The 16005-nt window shown below is 53.1% G+C and overlaps 5 protein-coding genes across 5 annotated transcripts; 3 read left to right on the forward strand and 2 right to left on the reverse strand.

Moving 5' to 3' along the window:
• Window positions 1-4059: 4059 nt before the first annotated feature.
• Window positions 4060-6444, reverse strand: A1O3_07066 (3-isopropylmalate dehydratase; the record flags this gene model as incomplete). The annotated part of the gene is made up of 2 exons (XM_007737180.1): window positions 4060-6281; window positions 6345-6444. The coding sequence occupies 2 exons, from the start codon at window positions 6442-6444 to the stop codon at window positions 4060-4062; spliced, it is 2322 nt and encodes a 773-aa protein (XP_007735370.1).
• Window positions 6445-8302: 1858 nt separating this feature from the next.
• A1O3_07067 (uncharacterized protein) lies at window positions 8303-9247 on the forward strand (the record flags this gene model as incomplete). Its single annotated transcript, XM_007737181.1, has 1 exon — window positions 8303-9247. One exon carries the CDS (start codon window positions 8303-8305, stop codon window positions 9245-9247), a length of 945 nt encoding a protein of 314 aa, XP_007735371.1.
• Window positions 9248-9788: 541 nt separating this feature from the next.
• A1O3_07068 (uncharacterized protein) lies at window positions 9789-12650 on the reverse strand (the record flags this gene model as incomplete). Its single annotated transcript, XM_007737182.1, has 8 exons — window positions 9789-10943; window positions 10994-11213; window positions 11270-11325; window positions 11376-11448; window positions 11501-12105; window positions 12160-12319; window positions 12374-12576; window positions 12642-12650. 8 exons carry the CDS (start codon window positions 12648-12650, stop codon window positions 9789-9791), a joined length of 2481 nt encoding a protein of 826 aa, XP_007735372.1.
• Window positions 12651-13478: 828 nt separating this feature from the next.
• On the forward strand, window positions 13479-14235 carry A1O3_07069 (uncharacterized protein; the record flags this gene model as incomplete). The annotated part of the gene is made up of 2 exons (XM_007737183.1): window positions 13479-13514; window positions 13567-14235. 2 exons carry the CDS (start codon window positions 13479-13481, stop codon window positions 14233-14235), a joined length of 705 nt encoding a protein of 234 aa, XP_007735373.1.
• A 720-nt stretch (window positions 14236-14955) lies between these two features.
• A1O3_07070 (uncharacterized protein) lies at window positions 14956-15982 on the forward strand (the record flags this gene model as incomplete). The annotated part of the gene is made up of 3 exons (XM_007737184.1): window positions 14956-15707; window positions 15770-15844; window positions 15901-15982. The coding sequence occupies 3 exons, from the start codon at window positions 14956-14958 to the stop codon at window positions 15980-15982; spliced, it is 909 nt and encodes a 302-aa protein (XP_007735374.1).
• Between the last annotated feature and the right edge of the window lie 23 nt (window positions 15983-16005).

The following is a 16005-nucleotide window of genomic DNA, read 5'->3' on the forward strand; positions in this document are numbered from 1 at the left end:
TGCAGCCGGAGGTCATTGCACCCCGATAGAACGCTGATCCGCCTACCCACTCGACTTTCGTTACGTATGAATTAACGTATATCCGTACAATATACTTGGACACTTCGGAGCCGGTCAATGGTCGGCAAAAAGTCAACTTTCTCCCCTATAGTGCCAGCCGACTAGTGAGCACAGCAGTAGTATCGAGATGAGCGATAGGTTGGACGCCAGATAGAAAATCTGCTCTGCTCGACCAGTGCTTCGAGAAGACCGAATAGGACACTGAGTATCGATGATGTCGACGGCTGCCGCTGCTTTCCAGGCAGGCGGAGCAGTTTCAATGAAACTAGCATCTGATGTATGGGGTGCCACCCAATTGACATGTACGGAGTACAGAGTAGAGGATAGGTAGTAGCATAAGAGACTGGCCAGCCCTAACGTGGGTCATGGACAACATTATTCCTGCTCAAGTCATCTCATCTCGGAGCAAATGTTAGATGCAGCGGTGGCTTTGATTTTCGGAAGCCTTCGGCGGTTGATTCTACTCTATACAGAGTAGTCGGGGGCAAAGCCGCCATCTGGCTTCAGCGCAGATGCAGTCAGTCGACCAGCAGCTCTCCCCTGACTGACATAGCGAAATTGACGTTGTCTCGATCTTGAGACAGTATGCGATCGGGGTCTATGCCTCAAACGCTTCATACATAGGACAGGGCGCATAGCTAGCACCTAGGTAGGTTTGGGATTCCCCTGGGGCCGGAAAGCCTACTCGTACCGTGTTTTCGGCCGTGGAACTTTCCATTGTTCCGTAAGCGTAATCACGAGCAAGCATGCGAGCCTCCTAAGCCTTGGTGATGGGCGGCCACTCTCCGGCGCCTTACCCAGGCTAGGTTGTTGGCGGCAGGGATTGGAACCGTGTGACTGGTGCCGACTGGAAACCGGTAGCTATCGGCTTCGGAGAATAGGTCGAAAGATGGAAAGATCGCTCGCTCACCGGTGACGGGGGCATCGAAGAAATGGCGTTTTCGATACCGGAGATGATGCAGAGAGGAGCCAGCCATATGTGCGTACCTACTACGGAGGACATGGTGTCATAGGACATCCTCCTAATTAGGTGCCTCGGGCGATTACTAGGTACGTAGTAGGTAGTCTTATGATTAATTTGATGTAACAAGCATAACGGTAGCTAATAATTAGTCGCCATACTCCTAAACGAAGTTCAGAGGACTCTTGACTCTTGAGTTTGTACGGATACTCCGTACACGATGCACATACTACGTCCTACGGTCCTAGTAGTCAATTTTCGTCGGGGACTAACTTGTCGTGGGGCTGGACATGAAACAAACCAGGGGGGGCAGTTCTAGTAGGAGTAGGGAGCAGCCTCCTCCGTAACTGGACATGTTCCCAGACTCCCAGTCGTAGTAGCATCGGAGGAGTGGAGAGGGCTGAACAGGGTGCAAGCCAGCGTTATCGTTGGACTCCACGCAGATGATTAGCAGAGACACTTAGCAGAGAAACAGTTTCAGGGCGGCCACGTGGAACAGCGGAGGATGAAGTCAGACTGGATCCCGATTGCTCCCTGTTGGGCCTTAGGCTTACAAAGGGCCACTAGCTAGGTACCTGGTATCTCAGCTAGGCACCTCAGCTAGGCACCTCAGCTAGGCACCTCGGCCAGGCCCCTACTGGTGCCTACTAGGCACCGACTAGGTAGTAGTAGTTACTGTACTAGTTACTGGTTGGCAGCCCCTAAGCCGATTTTCTTCAGGCGGGCGACCCTCACTAGGTACCTATAATCCTAGGCGATTAGGCGGCCCCAGGCACTCGCAATCAATTTCAACCCCTGTCAAGCCGCGTTGCTCAGCCTTCGAGAATGCTTCCAGATTCCACAATGGAAGCAGTTTAATTTTGCCCTGGTCCACTGGGGGCTGCGATGCCGCGGTGGACGTGGACACGGTCATGCATCGTCGGCGCCTCTGGACTGAGACTGAGATTGAAATGGAGATTGCCCCTTCAACTGTTACTCTGTAAGAGGACACTGGACACTTGCAGAATCTTATTCATCGCCAATAAGGATGAGGAGGGCCTTGTTCCCACTGCTCTGTACTGGCGGACAAATCCGCCTTCTATTTTTCTTCATCGCTTACCAGAGGATCCTGTCGTCCACATCTCCCTGCAGTCACCAGCGTCCCAGTGTCCAGTGTACCTTTGAAATGAGGAGGAGCTCCACGCACAGCGAACATGGTGCCTAACCTACAGGCTAGTTCTCAGCCTTGAGCGAACGAAGATTCCTGATGCTACATGCATTTTCTGGCAGATCCCTGCAAGACTGGAAGCGAGGTTGGTGGCCGGCAAACACTCCATGGACTGTCTGCTGTGTGTTGTTGCGCCGAGCGATACTCTCTCTCCAACTTGCGCCATACTGACCCTGCGAGTGGGAGTGGGAGTTGGAGGTTTTACCGCCGTTTCAACCTGTATGTATCTTCCTTCACCTTGCAAACTCTTGTCGGCAACGCCAACACTGCTCCGAATACGAGCACAAGAGACTGCATTTTCCCTTCTCTGCCAGTGACCGCATGCACCCCCGCTGTTGAGATGCCTAGCTCTCCTGGTAGTACGCATATTAGGTACCAAGGTAGTCGAAGGCAGTAGGTACCTCGTTGGTCCACTTACACTACCGAGTATCCGTACACCTGCAGCTAATCGTGTTTTGCAAGCTGTTAGAGGCCATCGCCATCGCCCAGCCACACGAGCCTGTACCCGGACGACGCACCACATATCCTCAGGCCTAGAGTCTAGTGTCTACACCCCTGCGCCTTCTCCTCCTTCTCCTCCTCTTCCTCCTCCACATGGCTCGTCCATCGAGCCGATGACACAGATGTTTGCGCAACCCAGGACCTAGAACCCATGGCTAAAGGGGTCTCCTGAGCCTAGCGCAAAATCTCTTCCATTCCCTGCCAACACGTGGCAGAACCTGCGCTTGCAAAGATGTGGCTGCCACGAGGCGATCTTGCACAATGTAACGGAGTATGGAGACACACTGCAGGACGTACTTGAACTTCCGCCACTTCACTAATACTGATTCCCTCCGGTGTCCAGTGTTCAGTGCAGTGCCCACTGTCCAGCCTCTGCCCATATTCGGCTGCTGGCTACCTAGGTGGTGTCCGGCTCTCGGGATAAAAAGTTTTCTTCAACCACGGCTGCCTACGGAGTACTCAGAACTTACTCAGTACCACCACCTAGCCCACGAGGTGCCTAGTAGTACTACGTATTATACCCGCGAATTTCGATCTCACTACAACCCCCCACTTCAGCGTCCCGGTTCAAGAATTCGCCAAAACGACTTCGTGTTGCTAGAAAGCACCTTCACATATGACACCAGACTAAGCTTCAGAGTTCGCTGTCTGGACTCTGGAGAGAGCTGATGGGAAGCCCGGTATCGTTTCTGCCTCGTTGCTCCTGGTGGCTCGGCCAGGACGTCGTCGAAAGTTAAACCACAGACTTTTGCATTCGTTGGCAATTTTAGCCGGTTCGTTTCACCGAGGTTGTAATCTGTACAAGTCCCACATGACACCACACCCGATGAGAGCAAGAGAGGTCCCCAGCTTCAGCTTGTTCGTGAAGTCTCGGTCAGCCGGCTACTCGATGCTGCTCCTGTAGTAGCGGGAATGCTTTTTCGTGAAGGCGATTCAATCATCTACCAATAATAATAATGTGGACGTTGAAGACAAGGATGCAGACGACTTGGGCCTTTGAATTTTATTTCGCCTACACTCGGCCCGGCCAGTCTAATCCGTCGATTCGAATCTTACAGGGGATGCCAGAATCTGAATAACCATAAACCAAACACATTTAACAGCGAATCCGATACATTCAGACATACAGACATCACATCTGGTTTGCGGCTATCATCGTCATATCTGCCACGTAATGGGCGAGTCCTCGCAATTGCTTGCACATGCAGACCATGTACGCCGAAAGTGACTTTCCGTCTTCCTCATCATACCCAGTCATCATATGGTCCGGAGGGCTTTTCGCTCCAGAGACAGTTTCCTCTCAGCCAGCCCTTGCCCATCTCGTCTGCGCTCACCATTCAACGGGATCAGTTTTGACCTCGCCACGGTTTGTCTTCGGAACCGGCACGGCTTCAACCATGACAGGGCCCTTGCGCCATTTCTTGAGGTAGCCGCTGCCGTCGAGCCAAGGAGTGTCCAGAGTGCGTTTCTGCTCGAACCGAGCGATCTTGTCCTCCATCTGCATAGTCAGCCCGATGTCGTCCAGGCCCTCGACCAAGCAGTGCTTGCGGAACTCCTCGACGTCGAACTTCGAAAGTTCTTTGCCGGCTGCATCACGAATCACCTGGTTTGGTAGATCTACTTCAATCTCGCGGCCCGCACGGGCTTCGTCCGCAATTCTCTCGAGGGCAGCCTGGTCTGATATGATGAGCGGCAGCATGCCATTCTTGAAAGTGTTGTTGAAGAAAATGTCGGCGTAGCTGGGTGCAATGACGCACTTGATGCCAAAGTCCAAGAGCGCCCAAGGTGCGTGCTCCCGAGAGCTGCCGCAGCCGAAGTTGGGGCCTGTGACTACCAAGATCTTGGATTGTCGATATGGCTCCTGGTTGAGAATGAAAGAGCTGTTCTCGCTGCCGTCCTCGTTGTATCGTAATGGGTGGAAGAGAGCAGAGCCGAGACCAGTGCGCTTGATAGTCTTGAGGAATTGTTTTGGAATGATGGCGTCCGTGTCAACGTTGGCTTTCTCCAACGGCGCTGCGATGCCCTTGAGAACTGTGAACTTTGGCAGGCCTGCCGAAGCTCCGCCTGTCGCAGCACTGTCGTTCACATGCGGGCCGACATCCGCGGGAATGTCGAGGATGCGGTCAAGTTCCTCCTCAGAGTCGACTTCGGCAAATTCTGGTGTTACAGTGAGTTTGGGAGATGACTTGACTGTAGTGGCATCACCGGCGGTGAGTTTCCGCACATCGGCCAGCTTGCCAACAATGGCAGCCGCGGCGGCCATAACTGGTGACAGGAGATGCGTGCGACCCAAGGCACCCTGCCGGCCTTCAAAGTTACGATTTGATGTACTTGCACAGCGCTCCCGGGGAGACAAAATGTCAGGGTTCATACCCAAGCACATTGAGCAACCAGCTTCGCGCCACTCAAAACCTGCGTCAAGGAAGATTTTGTCAAGGCCTTCACGCTCGGCTTGGGCTTTGACGTTGCCCGAGCCAGGCACGACCATAGCCCGCTTGATGTTTGAAGCGACTTTCCTGCCCTTGACGATCTCCGCTGCGGCCCTGAGATCCTCGATTCTGGCGTTTGTGCAAGACCCGATGAACACCTTGTCAACCTCAATGTCTTCCATCTTGGTTCCCGGGGTGAGACCCATGTACTCAAGAGCACGTTTGCAACTGGCCTTTTTGTTTGCATCTTCGAAGTCTTCCGGACCAGGGACGACACCGGTGATGGGGACGACATCTTGGGGAGAGGTACCCCAAGAGACGGTAGGTGAAATATCCTTGGCATCAATGAAAACTTCAATGTCGTACTTGGCCCCTTCGTCTGACTTGAGGCTGTTCCAGTAATTAACCGCCTTCTTCCATTCGTTGCTGTCGAATTTAGGTGCTAATGGTCGGCCTTTGAGGTAGTCATAGGTATTTTGATCTGGAGCAATCATGCCAGCCCTGGCACCGGCTTCAATAGACATGTTGCAAATGGACATGCGAGCTTCCATGCTGAGCCCACGAATGGCCGAGCCGCAAAACTCAATGACTGCACCAGTCCCGCCAGCAGTGCCGATGACGCCGATGACGTGAAGAATGATGTCTTTGCTGCTAACTCCCGGGGCCAGTTTACCGTCAACTTGTACGCGCATGTTCTTGCTCTTCTTGGTAAGTAAGCATTGCGTGGCCAGGACATGCTCGACTTCGCTGGTGCCTATGCCAAAGGCTAGAGCGCCAAACGCTCCATGGGTGGATGTATGGCTGTCACCACAGACGACAGTAGTGCCTGGGAGAGTGAAGCCTTGTTCGGGCCCGATAATGTGAACGATACCCTGGTTCTTATCTCCTAGGCCAAAATAGGTGAGACCAAAGTCTTTGACATTCTCCTCCAGGGTTGTGCATTGTAACCGTGAGTCCTCTTCTTTGACAAAGTCTGCGACATTCTTGAAGTTTTTGCGTGGGGTGGTTGGCACATTGTGATCGGTGGTGGCAAGGGTGCAATCGGGTCGCCGCACTTTTCTGCTTGCATTCTTGAGGCCTTCGAAGGCTTGCGGTGAGGTTACCTCATGCACAAGATGTCGGTCTGCAGTGTTTCATCGGTCAGTTTTCTCAGCTTCCAGTGCAGAAGGGTGAAGGAAAGACAAACCGATATAGAGAAGGACGGTGCCATCAGGCTGTGCGTTGACAATGTGATCCTCGAAGACCTTGTCGTACAGGGTCCTCGGCTGTGCGTTTGCTGAGGGCATCTTGAACAAATGAGCCAATGAGCCAGCACAGAGAGCACTTTGTAAGATTTGGAATGTGAAGAACAACGGCTGGTGAGACAATTCCTCAAATCGATGGGCACAGGATATAAAGCATGACTGTGAATACGAGGAGGCTGCCGACATCGGAATGTTGGATGACTATTTCTGCCATATTATTGGCTGATTGCTCGCCACTGTTGGCCTCCCCGCAAATCCCAAATTTAGGCCAATCAATCTGCCTGAATTACTGTTCCTACGGCATCAGTCAGCACCGACACTCGCACCTCGGTCGCTCACCACAGCCACCGAGATCTCATCACCACCTTCCCCGTGGTTACAGCCGTAGTAGGTGCTTTGATACGGAGTATCCGTACTCGTACTTGTCGGAGGTATCTATCTCTCCATGCACACTAAGTTTGCCCAATTCCAGTCTGAGTTCCAGTTCGCCAGCCGTACTCGGCGTCAGCTCTCGTCCCCAGGCTTTGTATCACAGAAGTGGCTACATTGACAGCATCTTGTTGCGGCATCTGTCGTCTCCCTCCTAGCAGTTCTACCCTGTTGTACACAATGTTGCGGCGCGGGCGGTCTCCCCGCGAATAACAAGACATTGAATACAGGATACAGGTCCAAAACATCTTACACAAAGTACCGAGTACCAGGATTAAAGTCTTTTGGGGGTGTTGCCCTAAGCGAGCGTGGTGCCATAACATGCAATCTGCACGGCGCCGGGCCACGGTTTCAATGAGCGCGCTCGGTCGAGGTACTTACAGCTAACACGACCGCAAAGCCGTCAGAGCCATGTCGCGACCTTTGAACGCGGGAGAGAAGTGCAAAGATGTTACGTTTCTTCAGGTTCGAACAGGACCATCGGTCTCTTCCATGTCAAATAACGGGGTCTTGTTCGGATATTGCGATAGACATTGTTGTTTTCCGTGCTTGAGACCTCCCCAGTCTCGCTCACTCCTACAAGCAGGCGTAGATGGTCACGACAGCCCCTACTGGTCGGTGACCGATATCCAGGATTGGCTGGTGTGCTGGGCGTCTCTCCAGGCTCCCTGGAATGAACAAGCCACTGATGTGAGAGCCGCTCAGAAAGACCATCTTTCTCGACTTTGGACACGTCTCCTGAAAGCTGAAAGATTCAGAGTCCTTTCACAGCCATATTACATATACATTTCATACGAAGTACTCCGTACTGTAAACAAGACTTGGTTGCAGGAAGGCTGAAAGCGCGTCGAGGTCGAGTTGTCGCGCGGCCAATTGCCCCCCACCAATGGCAAAAGAGCTGAGGTTGACAGCTACTAGCAGAGGAGAAGAGCTCCGGGGGTCGCCAACTCACTAAACTACTGGACGCCACATACATCAGATCCGAAGAGCCAACTTCAGACACCATAGCCGAGCTGTCGACGTAGGCAGGCACTGGATATTGCCACAAAACCGGCCGGGAATTTCATCGTTTGCGACAGGGGAATGAATCAAATCCGATAACTCCATATGCATCGCTGCTGAACCATGCAGTGTCTGAAGCCATGACTCGCCAAAGATATACGTATACGGACTTCGCACGAACCATTACCTCACGGATTACGACGCATTGCGCTGTTGCGTATCTAGCGTGACCTGGCCTGGAATGCCTAGGATCCGGCTCCGCGACGTGTTGAAAGTGCGTACTGTCGTTCTTGAACGCGCTTTGCCGCCTCTTCACATACGTGCGCGGCCAGTCCGGCTGGACCTCTATAGCCCCGTCGTTGCAACCACAGGTACGGGAGTGCGGGCCTCGTTCAGCACAGGCTGTAGAGTGCATCATCAATCAGACCCTAAACGCGCTGCCCGCGGCTCGGAATCAAACAGTGGTGAAATGGGAGGGCATCGAGGACAAGACCGAGATCTTGGGTCTGCAGAACAGGCGATTCAACCTTCGACGACCAAACCGACTGCGCCTCAAGGAAGCCTGAGTATCGTGTTCACCGACATCGTCAAGTCGACGTTGATATGGGAGAAAGACAGCGCGGCCATGACACAGGCGATGCAGTTGCACGACAGCACGATCCGCCACCTCACCGAGTCGAACCAGGGATACGAGGTCAAGCAGAACGGGGACGGGTTTATGATCGCCTTCCCCACGGCCGCGTCGGCCGTGCAGTTCTGCCTCGACGTCCAGGAACGGCTGCTGGACGAGAATTGGCCGCGCGAGATCCTGAAGCTGCCGCCGGGACAAGTGACCACGGATTCCGACGGCAACCTCCTCTTCCGCGGCTTGCAGCTACGCATGAGTGCGCACTGGGGCACCCCCGTGTGCAAGTGGAACGATGTGATCGAGCGCATGGACTATCTGGGGCCCATGGTCAACCGCGCCGCGCGCTTCATCCAAGCCACTGAGGCAGGCCAGATCGTCGTTTCGGAGGATTTTCTGCGCCAACTTCGGGGCGAGCTGGAAATGCAGGCCGAGGAAGGTGGCGAATGGGTGAAAGAAAAGGACGAGTTCATGCAGCAGTCCGGGCCCACGGATGCCCACAGCAGCAAGACCCGTGCCAGTGATAACAGCAACAACAAAGACCCTGCCGAAAACAACAACGATGAGACTATAGATCTACGGGCTCTCCGCTCCAACAAGGGCCAGGAGAATCTCACCAACCAACGGTTCGAGATCCAGCTGCTCGGTGACCACGAGTTCAGAGGCCTCGACGAGCCCCAAAGGCTTTATTTCCTCGTTCCGCGCTCCCTTGAGGGCAGAGTCGACCATTGGCACCAAGTCACCCATGTTCAGGGCGTCAAGGGCAATGTTCGACGGGGGAGTGGTTGACGCCACATCAGCCAGCGGGTGACGGACGTTGCAAACAGCGGGCTGCTGGGCACCGTACCAGCGCACACCTCCAACCTCGACACATTACTATCTTCTATACCGTGCTGTGTATGGACATTTCAACCTTGGATAATCACTCTCCGTACCACGAGCACGATAAAGTTGCTGCGGAAGCAACAGTTGGTCACATCGTTCTCGCACACTGAGAAATGGGGAGAGGCGCATGCAGGCGGCAGACTTGGGCTGGTATAAGAATTTGTACATCACGCGCAATGTACAGACTTCCCTATTCATCTAAGTAGAGTGCTCAGCAGGCAGACCGTGGAGTCTTCCGATAGAGAAGCAAGACACGAATCACTTTGGAGATGGAATTCGATCTAGACCAATGTCCTAAGAGTTTGATTTTCATACCGAAGTCAATCCCAGCCTTTTTGGCATGTTAACGGTCCAACGCCAGACAACTCTGAATTCAGTCAAGTCTCCGGTGCTCAATGGAGATCTTCCTTTTTCGACGCCAACACCCTGGATATGACTGCATCGCTTACGCTTCGGCCTCCTCAGCAGCGTCTTCGGCGTCTTCACTATCGGTCTTGGCGGTGCCATTCGTGGTAGGCGCCTCATCGCCGTTGACATCGATCAGATCGGCCGTCGCAGGGGCTTTTGCGCTGGTATCAACCTCAAGCTTGATATACTCATCCCAATCAGGGAACAAATCGTCGTCTTCCCCTGGAACACCCAGCAAGCGACTGACCTTGCCTTTACCCTGCTTTTCCAAGCTGTCCTTCCATTCGTGAACCAGGTCTTGTGTCTTCGTGGGCTTATATGTCTGGCTGAACAAGACAGCCTCGCTAATGCGGCCGGTGCGTTTGAGTAGCTCGATGGCGGCAGAAACGTCGCCGGTAGACCACCAGCTCGCAAAGGCGATGTTGTTGCTGCCCAGTTCTTCGGCCTGCTGTGCTAGTTTGGTCAGTCCTGCTTTGTTGCCTGAGCTGGTGTATAGCAGAAGCAAGCTGCCCAGATCCTTGGCATTGAGAAAGCACTCCTCGGCAAGCTTCACATCCCAGGCTTCAAGTGCTTTATCTGCAACAGCGGACCATTTGGCCTGCATATCCGCCTCGCGAGCGAGTTCAAGAGCGACCGAAAGATTGTTCAAACCCAGGGCAAGTTCGAAGCGATGCTCAGGATCAGTCGCGACTTCAAGAGCTAATTCCTTGTGGCCTTGCGCTTCAAGGAATCTGGCGATCTTGTTCATTTGATCTGCAGGGACTTCAGGCAGCAGATCCTGAGCTGCCTCGATTTCGCCTCTTAACACAAGTGTCTGATACGAGAGCAAGGCAGTTGACAGCCGATAACTCACGAGGTTGACGTCCTTGTCGCACAGATACACTCGTTCATCTCGTTGTAGGTAGCGGAGCAGGTACATGGGCTGGTCGAATTGTGCAATGTGTACGACCTGCTCACCGAGCAAGTAGGTGAGGCGGGTCGTGGTGGTGAAGAGGAAAGCATCGCCGACCCATTCACCACTCCTGACAGATTCTTGAAGATCGGTCACCACAGAAAATGCAGCCTCGACACCGTCCTCGTCTGCTTGGCCGGAGTTGAGGCCTTCGAGATACGCTTCTCGATCGAAGCGGAGAACATATGTTGTATCGGCACACGCGAGAGCGACGAGTTCCCCCGATTCACTCCAGTAAACCTGATCTTGTCAGCAACGCTACCACTTTGAATCGCATCAATTGTACGGACCTCCCGGGGCTCAACTTCGATCCGTCGAACGAGAGTTCCAGTTTCCCAGTCAAACATTCCAATTCCACCCTGTCCCTTGACACCCAGCAGGAACCCACCACAAAGCCCTTCAGCCTGAAAGCCGACATCGAGGCTTCCGCTCTCCTTGAGCTTTTTGAATATCTTGACGCTGGTACTAGATTCGCGGATTGCATAGTCGGTGGGATTCTGATGTGACGCCCTGGACGAGGTTAGCGAACCACACTGTCTCGCAAACGGGGTTAGGTGGGCCTTTACCATGCAAAATCAAGTGCTGAACCAAAGGCTTGATTTCTCCACGCCAAAGCAGTGTACTAGATCTCGTCAACGTCATTTTCGTCAGATGCCTGTCTACAGTACTCACAATGATGAATTCCCCATCTCCACAGACACTGACGAATCTGCCATTCGGCGAGTGCGATAACGTTGTCGGATAACTGGAAACCATGTTAGCTCCTCGTTAATTAAGCACTAGCCAGTTGACCTCACATTTCGGTGGTCCCCATTTCTTTGATTGGAAGGGCAATGGGTGCGCCATCCTTGACGCTAGCATCTCCTCCCTTGATAATCGCAGAGACAACCTCGTTGTGGCGTGCCCAGACCAGCTTGCCGGTGTTATCCATGGAGACAGCCGGCTCTTCTCGGCCCATTTTGACGACAACGGCACCATCATCGAACCCCATCGCGACTCCCTGCTTCCCTCGTTGATAGGCAACGCACCATGCCCTCTCCAGACCGTAGCTGAGCGATTGCTCCAGTCGGTACGTATTGGCATGCCAGATCTTGATAGTCCCGTCCTCTGAGCCGGATATGATGACAGGCAACTCTGGGTGATAACAGGCAAAGCTGACATTGCTAGTATGTCCTTCCAAAGTCGCGATCAGAGCTTTGGTAGTGTAGTCCCACACCTTGACAGTCTTGTCGTCAGACGTGCTGAGCAGGTACGGTTTGTCATTGTGCGGGTAGTAGTCGATGTGGTTGACCCCTTTTTCGTGGGCTTCAATTGTTTGTTTGGCCGTTGCATTGTCGATACTCCAAATCTTGATGGTTCGGTCTAAACATGCTGACGCAAAGATATTGGTGTCTTTTGGGTTCTGGAAAGAATGTCAACCCAAGTCCCGACGATATTATCCCTGAATTTGACCCACGATAGCCAACCCCATCACATAATGCTGATGTCCAACGAATTCGCGCACACAGCGCCAGTCCTTTTCCCAGTCGAACATGCGAATCGTCATATCATCTGATGCGGTAAGGACAACGCTGAGCACAGGATGTACCACAATGGCGCGGATGTAGTCTGGGTGTCTGCGCCGCACAATCAGCCCTCCGGCTTGTTACTGGAGGATTGTGTCCACTTACGCCTCAAATGACTTGACCTTTTCGCTTGTATTCCAGTTGACAACCCTCAGTTGGAAGTCATCACTGCCACATACTATCCAGTTTTTCCTCTCGATGAATCTTCCTGCGCGGACGGGGACGTCGGTGAGCTCGAAGGTTTTGATGATGGCCTGCGTCTCATAGGACCAGATGTGGGCGTGCCCATTGTAGAGAGTGGTGAGAATCTTTCAAAGTCAGCCCTGGAAGAGCAATCATAGATCGAGCGTCAGTGTTACCCATGGTTCGGTACTGCTCGCATGTTAGAAGGTGCTTTTTAACGTGCCCTTGCAAGAGCGTGCATTTGGATACTCACCTATGGAAATCAATGCCCTTTACCCGCTCCGAGCCTTCTAAAAGTCAGTAGGGCTCGTCTGGTTAGTCTAGCCGACTTACGAGCAAAGAGCTGGCGTTTAACGTCCAAACGCATCGCGGAGTGGAGGGTAGGTTTCGGTGAAGGGATTCCGATTGTGCACGCGGATGCTCAGTTGCGCAGCCTAAGGATTCTGAAAGGAGAGGCGGCAATCAAGAGGTCCAGCGCAATAAAATTCCATGTCATGAATTCATGAAATCTCATAGACGTCGTGGGGTCGTTGAGGCATCAATCAACCTGCGGTGGTGTTGACAGATGTCCCCAAGTCAGAGCGATTTGCTTGCCCTGAGGCCTAAGCTGCACCGCAGTGGAGGGAATTGCGGCCAGATCTGCGCTAAGCCGATTCCCAGTCGTCGCCTGTTGAGTGCGAAACTGCACTTTGCCTCTGCGAATCGTTTTCCTTCACTCAAGTACTATGTGTTAATTATGTCTCCTGCTACATTTCTACCAACACCTCTATGGAGCCAATGAACGGTCCTGCCTGTCCAGCATTGTGTCTTGCAGCTCTAGCCCAGGTGAGGGCGAGGCACGGCAAAACCTGGATGTCATAATCCCGGAACCTATTGGGTGGTCAACCGTGCCGTTGTCACCCATGTCTCCACGCTTTTGCTAGATAACCTACATAAGAAGAGCAGCATTCCTCCCTCCTTCTGCCGTCACTTTCCGTCCTCCTAGACTGGCCGGCTAATAAGTGTTGCACGTACGATACTGACAATAATGGCAGAACTGAAGCCCACCTTACATCACATGAATGTGAGCTGCCTCTAAGCCCACGTCTTAGCCTGCTCATGCTTATCTATCCTAGAACTCGCAGTCGCAACGCATCCTGTGGCTTCTCGAGGAACTCGAAATACCGTATAACCTCTCCCTTCACAAGCGTGTGGAGTCCGGTCCGAACAAATCCAGGGCGCCGCCGGAACTCAAACAAACACATCCGTTGGGGAAGGCACCGCAATTGGAAACAGGTGACGGCAGAGTTATTGTAGAATCAGTGGTCATCGCCAGATATTTGATTGAGACATACGATAAGTCCGGCAAGTTCCAGGGAGATGGCGCCGCCAACGACTGGATTCGCGACGACGAGTTGTCCAATCTTGCATCGGCCACGATCAGTGCTCCGATGAGCCTCGAACTTATCTTTTCCCTGCTTACTCAATCGTCTCCCTTCTTTATCCGTCCGTTGGTCTCGATCATCCACAAACAGCTGCACAAGGCCTTCACAGGACCTGAGCTTGATATGGACCTCCGATACTTGAGTGACCAGCTAGGGGATCAGGATTATTTCATGGGTTCTTCACCTGGGCGCGCCGACTTTATCATGTCATGGCCACTGGATTTGTGCACCCAGAACGGTTTCATTAACCTCCAAGAATACCCCAAGCTGGAGGCCTGGTTTCGGAGGTGTCACGAAAGGCCTGCTTGGAAGAGGAGCATTGAAAAGGGGAATGGTTATTCGCTCGTTTTCCAGTTGTAGCATTGCGGCAGAACAGATGTGGCCCCCTGCAGGAAACTTTCACCAGAGGTTGGCCGAATATACGCCTGGCTCTTTTCCTCGTTCTTTCGTTATGGGGTGTCGTCAAGGCCTGCGTTAGGGAGAGAAAGAAGATATAAACATCCGGAGCAAGCAACATGACTCCGTTGTGGCGGAGGAACAATCCGTACCTATATGAGGTAGCGGACAGGAATATGGCCGCATCGCATGGGATGACGGGTGCATACTAGTACAATGACCGTGCGTCAACAACAAAGCCGGGCTTTGTCCTATTGGCCAGATCCGGCATCCCAGCAGCGTATTCCTTTCCTCATATCGTCTAGCCATCTCGTTTAAAGGCTGAAACCTCCAAGGCCACTTCGCTTACGGCGATTGATCCATCAGGCCGCCTACCAGCGTGGCATTATTGGGTCCCTGGGGGAAAAGGACTTTGGCCGGCCCAAGGGTTTATGAGGCAGTGCAAGATTCCAAAAGGACCATCTACTCTGTACTCCGTACACTCTTGTGGTTTCTCATTCCTGCTGCCTAGCGGTTCCTTCCAGTCTCAATTTGAGTACGAATACAAAGCGATCTTCCATACACATACATTCTACATTTGCAGTTTTCACTGCCTGGCGTAGCGTTTGACTGACCGACGGCGTCCTCTTTCGGTTTTGGTGGCTCGGCCTTTTCCCTCTCATCGTCCTCCTTGACACCGGCACCATGTCATCGAACGCGACACACATTGCCCGCCAGTACTGCACCGAAATCACACCGCAATGTCCGGTCGAGTTGACAACGTACGGATACTACCCCAACTTGGGTGTCAACTCTTTCTTCATCGCACTATTCGGCCTGTGCATGTTTCTGCAATTAGGGCTAGGGATATGGCGGCGGACGTGGACGTATATGGCAGTCCTCGTCATTGGTTGCTTCGGAGAGGCCGTCGGTTATATTGGACGACTGCTCATGCACAACAATCCGTGGTCAGGAGCAGGCTTCAAGACACAGATCTGCTGCCTGGTGCTCGCTCCTAGCTTCCTCGCCGCCGGCATCTACGTGACCCTGAAGCACATGGTCACCTACTGTGGGCCGGAAAACTCGAGGCTCAAACCTAGACGGTACCCGTGGCTCTTCATCGGCTGTGACTTTGGCTCGATTGTACTCCAGGCCATCGGAGGAGGCACCGCCGCGAGCGCTGGCGACCACGGTAGCAAACCCCAGCTGTTGCATGTCGGCAACGGCTTGATTGTGGCGGGCATTGCGTTTCAAGTCGCGACCATGGCGATATGCGGGTTGCTGATGCTGGAATTCTTCCTCCGCTTCCAGAAGGCCAAAAAGGCCAGATCGGCGTCTCACTCGGAGAGCGAATACGAGAAAAACCAGGGCTTGCAGAAGGCGACGCGCAACTTCCGCATTTTCTGTTTCGGCATTGCGCTGGCGTTTCTGACCATCTTCATTCGGTGCATCTATCGGTAGGTGGTGCGCTCCGGTGGCTGAGTGTCTGCAGGTTTTGCTGACCATGTCTTGCAAATAGTCTCCCGGAAATGGCTGGCGGCTGGGGAAACCCTCTCATGCAAAATGAAACCGAGTTCCTGCTTCTCGATGGAATGTGAGTTGCTGTCTAACTTGGACTCTCAGTGACATTGCTGACCGGAATCACTCTAGGATGATCGGTATCGCCACAGTGGCCATGACTTTGGTGCACCCCGGCTTTTTCTTCGAGCCAATGAGGAAGTTCAAGAATTGAAACGTCTTCGTTGACCTCGTTGT

Source organism: Capronia epimyces (assembly GCF_000585565.1).
Source record: "Capronia epimyces CBS 606.96 chromosome Unknown aczIQ-supercont1.6, whole genome shotgun sequence".
NCBI classification, from domain to species: domain Eukaryota; kingdom Fungi; phylum Ascomycota; class Eurotiomycetes; order Chaetothyriales; family Herpotrichiellaceae; genus Capronia; species Capronia epimyces.